This window comes from Anguilla rostrata, chromosome 11 (assembly GCF_018555375.3).
Source record: "Anguilla rostrata isolate EN2019 chromosome 11, ASM1855537v3, whole genome shotgun sequence".
NCBI lineage: Eukaryota > Metazoa > Chordata > Actinopteri > Anguilliformes > Anguillidae > Anguilla > Anguilla rostrata.
Genome location: NC_057943.1, coordinates 38113820 through 38124701, shown reverse-complemented (window position 1 = coordinate 38124701; position 10882 = coordinate 38113820). Strand labels below are relative to the sequence as shown.

The following is a 10882-nucleotide window of genomic DNA, read 5'->3' as shown; positions in this document are numbered from 1 at the left end:
ACTAACACAGTGGCCCCCACTCAGGCCACTAACACAGTGGCCCCCACTCAAGCCACTAACACAGTGGCCCCTCGCCACCATGCCTACCACACAAGTGGCCCCACCACTCAGGCCATCTAACACAGGGCCCCACTACAGCTCACCACACAGTGGCCCCCACTCAAGCACTAACACAGTGTTGCCCTGTCCTACATCCAGGTTCACCTAACACAGTGGCCCTCGAACTCAGTGTCATCTAACCACAGTTTTCCTGCTCAATGAGATATCTAGCTGTTGAATGGGGTGTGCTTTCTTAGGGTTGGAGTGTAAACCTACAGGACGTTAGATCTCAGACGGGTGCACTCGTATGTGAATGGTGCTGTAGGGTTGAGTGAGCCAGAGTCCCTCGCCTGTAGCTGTTGAATGGGGGTGTGCTTTGTTAGGGTTGGAGTGAAAGTCCCTTCCAGCAGGAGCTTCATTGTCCAGGATATCTCCCATCCAAGTGCAGACCGAGCCCCAGGATACTCAGCTCTCTCCTCTAACCTCCATCCCTCCTCCTCTTCCCCTCTTCTCTCCTCCTCTGTTTCTCCCCCTGTTCCTCAGGTCCAAGCTGCTGGAGAGTGAGGCGATGAACGAGTCTCTGCGTCGCAGTGTGTCCCGTCTCTCCGCCCGCCCCCTGCACCCCTCCTCTCCGGTCTCCGTCGTCGGCATGGAAACTGAGACCGCGGACGTGGTACAGTGGGCCAAGCAGGACCTGGAGAGGATGAGGAAGAAGGAGAGAAAGCAGCAGAGGAAAAGGTTTGTGAACTCATAGATGAGTGCATCACTGTGACTGTGCCTCATGACCTCAGCCTCTACCCAGAAAAAGCCAATCAGAAATGTTACGAATACAGTGGCTAACTGTCCCGTAGGGTATTACAGACATGAATTATTGTTTGCTGGCTAATTTAAAATGAATTATTCTAATGTTCATAAATGAATACAGGTTAATACAGCAATGTTCAGTTCTTTATAGGGGCCCAATACTTATATTTTCCACACACTATTTAAAAATAATATGAATAAGATATTTTCTAATCTTTAAAAAGTTTATATATTATAATTTGTATGTGACTAAATAGTCTTTTTGATGCAGACTCCCCACTCACGAACCCATTTCCCCACATTTAAATAAATGACATTAAACAATTATATAAATGACATAAACTAAGTCAATTTAAACTTTCAAATGAAAAGCAAAATAAGAAGAATGGCCAGGTTTATGGACCTGATGGTTGGACGCTAACATGCCCCGCCCCCAGTCTGAACATGCCCCGCCTCCATCTGAACATGCCCTATCTGAATGTGCCTCGCTCCCATCTGAACGTATCCTGGCCCCTTCCGATCATGCCCCGCCCCTATCTGAATGTGCCCTGCCCACATATGAACAGGCCCCGCCCCCGTTTGATCAAGCCCCACCCCTGAGTTGAACTTGCCACCGCCCCTGTCTGAACTTGCCCCGCCCCTGTCTGAACATGCCCTGTCCCTGTCTGAACTTGCCCCGCCCCTGTCTGAACGCCCGCCTGTCTGAACATGCCCGCCTGTCTGAACATGCCCGCCCTGTCGAACGTGACGCCTGTCCTCGCAGCCCGGAGAAGGATAGGGTCTGAGAGAGGCGAGCTGCGAATGAGGGCGAGTCGGACCACGATGACGCTGAAGAAGAGGAGGAGGAGGAGGAAGAGGAGGAGGGCGTGAGTATCTGAGTACCACACACATATCAAAGGACCTAGAAACGGACTCCCCTGATCTCAGTCTAACAGCTCTGACCTTTATGGGAAATGAGATTTAATAAAAATATATTGGAATAAATATATGGTATCGAGTTATTATACTTAACAATATATGAATGCATTTACAAATTATCGCTGCCTTCAGATATTACAGTATATTTATATTTAAAAATACATTGCAGTGAAATGTATTTATTATCATGCCAGTGCTTGGCTGTATTCTCTATTCTGAGAAATATATGATAAGTATCACGCCATAGATTAATAATGATTATTAAAAATTTTGCATGGCTTGCAAGTGCTTTTATCTGTGCCTGTGAGTGTATGTCTTTGGCATTAGAGTGGGTTATGTCATTTCCAGCATGAAGACCAGGAGGAGAGTGGCCTGGATGGGAATGAGGAAGAGGAAGACCGAGGGGAGGGAGGCTCTTACAGCGAAGAGGACTTGGAGGAGTCGGCGTCTGATTCTGAGGAGAAAGGTCTGTTTTCCATTGGTTTTCTCAGGCCCACGGCCTCACCTTAGCCTGACCTGGGTGACTTTATGCTACTGTGTGTGCGTGTGTGTGTGTGTGTGTGCGTGCGTGTGTGCGCGTGTGCGCATGCGTGCATGTGCGTTTCTGTGTGTGTATATGTGAGTTTGTGTGTGTGTGTGTGCGCGTGTGTGGAGGTTTGTTGCCTGGAGACAGTGTTACGGACCTCTGCCCTGTCCCTCTCGGCTCTAGAGAACTTCCGGGCGGATCTGGCGGACCTGACCTGCGAGATCGAGGTCAAGCAGAAGCTGATCGACGAGCTGGAAAGCTGCCAGCGGCGGCTGACCATGCTGAAGCTGCAGTACGAGGAGAAGCTGATCCTGCTCCAGAACAAGATCCGCGACACGCAGCTGGAGAGGGACCGCGTGCTGAACAGCCTCAGTGAGTCAGGAGCATCATGGGAAGGGTCCTCTGCATGGCTTGACATTAACACCTGCCAAATGCGGATAGAATTTGACAGCGGTGTCTGACTTGCTCACTCTTACTAGCCACCTTGACAGGTGACCTTTCGGTAGAATTTTCTGTGAGAAAAAAAAATATTGTAGTTTACAAATAGCGTCTGAAATATTTAAGTCAATTTATGGTGATACTACAACTCCCATGAGCCCTGGGTACACACTGTGTGCTAATCCAATTGGCCATCTACTTCACCCCTTGCTCTCGCTTCCTCAGTGTGAGAAGGCAAACTAAGGCGGAATCGAACAACAGCCAAACACGCTGCTGCATATACCAATGTGTGTAGGCTGTACCTATACTCATTGCAGCCTCAAAGTGTTCGTTTAGTGACACTTCACGCGAGTGGAGACTGATTCAGATTCTGCCGTTCCGATAGGAAAACACAGAAGTGACAACAATCGCAGCACCAAACACAGAAATCGACAGTGGTTTGAGAAAGGTGCATGAACTTCGACCACAGACAGTTCTGAGACTTGGATAGATGGACATCCGTGTAGTTTCAAAGTTGCTTCAGTGCTGTAAAAAAGAAACAAAGAAAGTAGGCTTGTCGTAGTGTCCGGTTTAACCGGTGGCATACGGTGCGTAAGCCGTAATTTGTGATAGTAATTTTTTAAAAAGTAAAAATAAGAAGAATAAATAACAGGGCCTCAGCCGAGGAATGAAAAAGTTGTCCTGGTAATCTCCCTTTTCAAGTCTGAAGGAGCTCTCTCTCTCTCTCTCTGCAGTGTCCATGGAGAACTACACCGAGGAGAAGGCCAGTAAGATCAAGGCGGAGTATGAGAAGCGGCTGGGGGAGATGAACAGGGACCTGCTGAAGCTGCAGTCCGCTCAGAAAGAACATGGCCGCCTGCTGCAGAACCAGAGCCGCTACGAGCGGCAGCTGAAGAAGCTCCAGGCCGAGGTGTCCGAGATGAAGAAGGCCAAGGTACGCACTGCACGAAATGAATAATGATAAGTAAACTGAATTCTTCTTACACAATACTTTTTTTTAAATGCCAGGCATACCTTTTCTTTGGAATATGTTTTCATTGCCTAACAACCTACTTATTTCCTCCTGAAGTTTCATTTCTATAATTCGGTCCTACGATTGAAATGTCAAGATACACATAACCCTTGAATACAAATAAATATGATTTGAAATAAAATGAATGTACGTTTATCATGAAAGTATCTCAATGGAAACTATGCAAATATTTTAAGGCAGTTAAAAGTGTAAAAACTTCACCTTTATAATTTTAGTGTACACTCGCTTAATTATCATCCATTCAGAGGATGTTTAGAGTTACACTTATTAACCCTTCTGTGGCATCCCCCTGTTTTACTCAAGCCTGAAAATGATTCCCCCAAAATAAAATGGCTACTGTTCTTGAACACATTTATTATTCAAAATCATTATTTATAAGTGTAGTGAATAATAATTAAAATATTATGATAATGTATTTAGATGCTGACCAATATAAAATGGCATATAAAAAGTCCTTCACTGAACCTCTGCTGTGGAGTGAAAGCTGTTTTCACTGTTCTTCTCCTACTCAGAAGAGATTTCTACCAAGGCCTCCAAAACCGAGTCTTTTGTTTAGACTTTGGCATTGCAAAATGCATTTTTTGTTGTACAGCAACATCCTCTTTAGGCATAAAGTCTCAAGAACTTTTTTGCTGGTGTGTAACGTTCACAGTGTGTGTGCTGAAAAAGCCGTGGTTTCTTAGAGCATAAGAAACAATGCGAGTCTTTTCTTGAAAGCCTAACAAACTATACACCATTAGAAACGTAATTTAACCTGCTGCAGTCATCGCTGTAACAGCTTGCCGCTGGCTGTGTACTGGGCAGAGGTTGTACTGTCCACAGCGAGTTGTTGCTGGCACATGGCCGGCCCTATTAGCCATACTGAGGGACTGATTGGCTGGTGCTGGTCAGAGAACCTTGTAGGTGGGCACATCTTATTCCAGAGAGGTTCTACAAACTGGAGATAACAACATTCGTATGTACACGATACGACTTATATGCAACAGTGAAATGGACAACAGTGATAATTCCTCTGGAGAATTTCTAAGTAAACAATGGACAGTCTATCGATGTGTCTTTGAGTTAGCATGTCTTTGGGACTAAAAACCGCTATGGATTTTTCTGGACACTTGCCATTAATTGTTTAAAGAAAGACAACTGTGAGTTTTATACTGTTTCAAACGGTAACCAGAGTGTAATGTGACCAGATTCATTGAAAATTTCATGATAAAAAAACGGAATGAATGCAGATTGACCCGCGGTGCAACTTAAGGGTGACCCTTACAGCGCCTTGTTTGGCGCCCTCTGCAGCCATCCTTTGAGAACTGCTTCAGTAAAAATCCTGCTGTGCCAATGCACCGTCTGACAGAAGAAGCTGTTTATGTGCCCTGTTCAGGTGACACTGATGAAACAGATGAAGGAGGAGCAGCAGAGGAGGCGTATGATTGAAGCCAAGAGGAACCGCGAGATCGCTCAGCTCAAGAAAGAACAGCGCCGACAAGAGGTTGGTGGGCTCCTCTCTGGCTAGAAACACGTCACGGGAGCTCGCAGCTGAGAAACAGTCTGAGGATTAGAAACAGTCTGAGGATTAGAAACAGTCTGAGGATTAGAAACAGTCTGAGGATTAGAAACAGTCTGAGGATTAGAAACAGTCTGAGGATTAGAAACAGTCTGAGGATTAGAAACAGTCTGAGGATTAGAAACAGTCTGAGGATTAGAAACAGTCTGAGGATTAGCTGACACTGAGAAACAGTCTGAGGATTAGCTGACACTGAGAAACAGTCTGAGGATTAGCTGACACTGAGAAACAGTTTGAGGATTAGAAACAGTCTGAGGATTAGCTGACACTGAGAAACAGTCTGAGGATTAGAAACAGTCTGAGGATTAGCTGACACTGAGAAACAGTCTGAGGATTAGAAACAGTCTGAGGATTAGCTGACACTGAAAACAGTCTGAGGATTAGCTGACACTGAGAAACAGTCTGAGGATTAGAAACAGTCTGAGGATTAGAAACAGTCTGAGGATTAGAAACAGTCTGAGGATTAGAAACAGTCTGAGGATTAGAAACAGTCTGAGGATTAGCTGACACTGAGAAACAGTCTGAGGATTAGAAACAGTCTGAGCATTAGCTCACACTGAGAAACAGTCTGAGGATTAGAAACAGTTTGAGGATTAGAAACAGTCTGAGGATTAGAAACAGTCTGAGGATTAGAAACAGTCTGAGGATTAGCTCACACTGAGAAACAGTTTGAGGATTAGCTCACACTGAGAAACAGTCTGAGGATTAGAAACAGTCTGAGGATTAGAAACAGTCTGAGGATTAGAAACAGTTTGAGGATTAGAAACAGTCTGAGGATTAGCTCACACTGAGAAACAGTCTGAGGATTAGAAACAGTCTGAGGATTAGCTCACACTGAAGACTTCAGATTTGAGTTTTGAGATTTGATTTAAGTCAACTTTGATTAACTTTAGGAAATATATTTTTTTCTGCTGTTCCATTTCAGAAAGTTAACTACAGTTCAATTTATGAATTAAAAATATGCCCCAATAATATCAGATAAAGGTTTTACAATTAATTAACTGAATTTCAGTTCATTTCCTGAACTGGCTTAATTGAAATGGACTCAACCTCAGCTCTAGTTGCTGCACGCTAAGCTTGTCGTCACGCACGAGCTTCCTAGCGCCCGGGTGAGCTGAGGTGTGGGTTTGACCGGGCTGTTCCCCTGTGTGCGGTCGCGCGTGTCCACAGCACTGTTCAACGCGGCGTGTCTCTCAGTTCCAGATCCGGGCTCTGGAGTCTCAGAAGCGGCAGCAGGAGCTGGTGCTGCGGAGGAAGACCCAGGAGGTGACGGCCCTGCGCAGGCAGGCCAAGCCCATGTCCGACCGCGTGGCCGGCCGCGTGGGGCGGCGGCCTCAGCCCCTGGATTCGGGGGCGGAGCTGTCGGCCAGCACCACCTCCTCCGAGCCCGAGTCGGCCCGACCTGTCTCCGGCGTTGCGCAGCAGTGGAACGGCAAGCCCGGCGACTTCTCCGGCAGGAGCCCGAATGGCGTCAGCGGCTCTCGGGTCGGCTGGTCAGTGCGCTGCGCAGTTCCCCAGACACGCCCGTATCTCTGACCGGCCCAGTGCGTCATTTACGCGTAGGCATTTAGCAGACATACTGATCCAGAGGGGCTTTATGTTGTCCACAAAAAAGTGCATGTTGTGATGGATTAAGGTTGGGGTTTTGGGTTTTGGATTAGGGTTTAGGGGTTAGTTGGGGTTTAGGGGTGAAGCCTCTGGGGTTTTGCCACACTGTTGACCTTGCTTAATTGAAGAGCACTCATTCTTTCCTTGTTGACAAGAGTGAGCTGCTGTTGATCATTCATTTAAATGAAACACTAAACACTAACACTAGGCTGAATACATTTGCAGTAAAACTTGAATATGTTGATTGCACATTTAGCAGGCACTGTTTCCCTCAGTGACTTACAAATTTGCACACAAAACATTCAAGCAAAGGGCAGAGACAAAGTCAGGCGATGTGTCGTGAGTTTCCAGTGGCCTCTTCTGTCTCACCGGATTCCGGTGGCAACAGGAAGAAGTTCCCGAGGAACGGGGTGGGGGGCAGCTTCTCCAGGACGGCCAGGCGGAAGTGGCAGGCGCTGGAACGGCGGATCGCGGAGATCGTCTTTCAGAGGACCACCATCGCCAATGTGGAGGCCGACATGGAGCGGCTCATCAAGGTGTAGTAGCGTTCTCCTCTGTACCTGCCGCTCGCCAGATACTCTACACCTGCGTGCTGCCCTCTGTACCTGCCTCTGTGCAACAAGCCATGGCCACAGACCCATAAAACTCGCCAGATACTCTACACTGAGCGTCTCAGGTCTGTACCTCCTCTGTACAACCGGGCACGACCTAGTCGCAGATACTCTACACCTGCGCGCTGCCCTCTGTACCTGCCTCTGTGCAATAAGCCAGGGCCACAGCCCCATAAAACTCGCCAGATACTGTACACCTGCGCGTTCTCCTCTGTACCTGCCTCTGTGTAACAAGCCAGGGCCACAGACCCATAATACTCGCCAGATACTCTACACCTGCGTGCTGCCCTCTGTACCTGCCACTGTGTAACAAGCCAGGGCCACAGACCCATAAAACTTTATGAATTATGAGTTGAATATATATATTGAATAAATATACAACCTTATCATTGGTTTTACGTGTAGAGACATCCCATTCCAGACGGAGTGGTCGTATGTTGTCTTCGACAATCCGTTTATGAAATATACGCTCATTTGTGATGCCTGGGTACCTTCCAAAATAGCTTTGCGTAATTACACTCATGTTGTTTTCGGTGTTGTCATCCTTTGTAGTACAATCTGGCTTTATCGGCAGTTAATCGATCCAATAAGCTTTCTGAACAGGTTACAGCTGAGGTGGAAGCTAGCAAGGATAGTAGAAGACCAAATGATATAGTTAGAATAGTGCAGTTTAGAGGAGCCGGATGATGGATCTGGAGCTCCAGACACCATCAAAGCATGGGCAGGGGAGGAACTCGACTGAAGCAGTCCATGACCATGGAACCAGACTCCATTATAACCTCCATTATATCAAATTAACTCCATGAAGGCAACTATTGAAATCAATCCACGTGTAAACTATGAGTCTCGGAAGCGGATAGTGAATAGTGAGAGGAGGTGTGTGCGAAATACGTCCACAAACTTCCTTCTGAGAATATTTCAGTATGAGCTGGTGCATCCTCCTCTTTCCCTGCTACTGGCCAGCGGCTTTCCTCACCTGCCTCTCTACCCGGTGCAGAAACGCGAGGAGCTTTCGGCCCAGATGGTGGCGCTGTTGTGCAAGCGGGAGAGCCTGATGGGCCGAGCGGTGGAGGAGGGACAGCGCCCTCTGCTGGCGCTGGATGAGGAGATGGAGGCGCTCCGCGCCAACGTGGACTACGTTAACGACAGCCTGTCCGAGTGCCAGGGGACCATCGTGCAGATCGAGGAGACCAAGGCAAGAGGCCTCCTGTAAAAGCAGAGCTTTGAATCTCAGGAGATGTTACCTGATATCTCTGCCAAAAATGAACTCTCGTTGCTGTTTATTTCCTGTAAAACACCTTCGAAAGATAGAAAATTGTCCACTCTTTGCTCCTGAAATTACTTTAGACAATGCAACCAAAGTTTTTGTTTTTTGTCAGAGTTTTCAGCAAATTTTCTTAATTGCATTTTATTTAATTTGACATTTATTTAACTAGGTAGGTCCACTGAAACCCTCAACCCTCTTTTGCAGTGACGAGGTGGCCAGATTTAGGGAGCCAGTTTTTGTGGGAATTTGACCCAGACACTGAGGGTAACACCCATGACCTTTCAAAAACTGCACTGGGATCTTTAGAGATCACAGTGAGTCAGGACCTGGAATACAGCATTTGCTTTTGCTGCCATAGCTAAACAGTATGGAGGACTAAATGTGCCAAAATTAAATAAAAAATGAAATAAATAATTGAATAATTAATGTGGAATAAATAAATAAATCATTAAATAAATTAATTCATGAATTAAATCATTAAATAAATTCATAAGTGTCATTATGAAATGAAAACAGCCATTCAGAAATACAAGATAAAATAATTAAATGGCCATGAGGTGAGAATTATTTAATTATTTAGAAATAAAATGAAGTATTTATTTATTTATTTAATGATTTATTTATTTATTTAATTCCACATCTATTTATTCAATTATTTATTTAATTTTGGCACATTTAGTCCTGCATAGAACAATACAGAGAACCTTTTTTAATTTTTAAAATTATTTCATTTATTTAATGAAAAAAGTTATCCAACACCCATATCATGCATGTGAAAAAGTAATTGCCCCTTTAATTACTCAATTAACCTAATTTAATTGGTAATTAGATTCAGTTGATTGAACACAGCCTGGCTTGATTATTGCCAGCCCTGCTGAATCTGTCTGAACCTCACTCACACTATTGAACCTTACCATCAGAGTGAAGTAGTCACCACAGTTTCTACAAGCGCACTATGAGAATTTCAGTCTGGAAAGCACTGAAACTTTTTGCCTGACACTGTTCCCATTATGTCTGACGTAAGCAAATACAGCAGTGAGAACATGGTGGTGATGGTGTGATGGTGTGGGGATGCTTTGTTGACTCGGGACTTGCCATTATTGAAAGAACCATGAAGAAATCAGGAAGGGGCAAATACTTTTTCACTGCACTGTAGTAAGATGATATACATATATATATATATATACATGATCCAGCTAACACAATCCTTCACAATATATACTGTCCATACAACCAAAATGAGATTGAGATTTGCAAAAACTCATTGACATCATGTTTAGCAGAAGGATGTGCTGCACTAGCGCAAGTAAAGAAACATACACAATAAGGTTGGCCGTGTTGCTAGAAAGCAAACTGCTATAAGATTATGGACTTTAAAATAAATATTTTGTTATGATATACAAGGTGCGGCTATTAAATAATGAGACTAATGCTGTAATTCAATTGTAATGAAGAAAACATTAAATTAAAATCCTACCTTTAAATTCCTTTCACCTTCAATATATTCCCCTTCTGCAACTACACACCGCTGCATTCTGGTCTTCCACTGATCAAAGCAGTGCAGTAGGTCTTCTTCCATTAGTTGTCTCAGAAGCTCTGTCTTTTCTTTTTCAATTCTGGAGCAGACTCGAAACGGGTTCCCTTGAGTGCAGACTTTGTTTTAGGGAAAAGAAAAAAGTCGAATGGTGCTAGATCAGGTGAATAGGGAGGGTGGTCAAGTACTGAATGAAAAATGAAACCATTTTCCCACAGCTGTGGGCTCTTTCTTCTGACCCTTTTAGAGCAACAGTGAACCAACGCTATTACAAACAGGTTCTAGAAACTTTGCGAGAAAGGGTCGGAAGGAAGAGGCCACAGCTGTGGGAAAATGGTTTCATCCTTCATCGGGACAACGTGCCAGCACACTCACTGAAGCAGTTTTTGGCCGAGAAACGCATCGCTGTACTTGACCCCACCCTCCCTTTCAGAATAACCAGTAAAAACAAAACCTGCACTTCAATTTTGTTTACAATCTACACATTGCAGATATTTGCCATGAATACGAGTGCGGAGAAAGAAGTGCATGTATCCGCAAATAACG

At 45.0% G+C, this 10882-nt stretch overlaps 1 protein-coding gene across 1 annotated transcript in view; it reads left to right on the top strand.

Moving 5' to 3' along the window:
- The window catches only part of LOC135234856 (kinesin-like protein KIF21B), a 99883-nt gene that overhangs the window by 38539 nt on the left and 50462 nt on the right, over positions 1 to 10882 (top strand). Inside the window, 9 exon segments of the mRNA XM_064299850.1 lie at positions 583 to 777; positions 1607 to 1709; positions 2110 to 2227; positions 2471 to 2659; positions 3460 to 3659; positions 5134 to 5241; positions 6514 to 6809; positions 7313 to 7460; positions 8533 to 8730. Coding sequence (XP_064155920.1) covers positions 583 to 777; positions 1607 to 1709; positions 2110 to 2227; positions 2471 to 2659; positions 3460 to 3659; positions 5134 to 5241; positions 6514 to 6809; positions 7313 to 7460; positions 8533 to 8730 — 1555 coding nt within the window.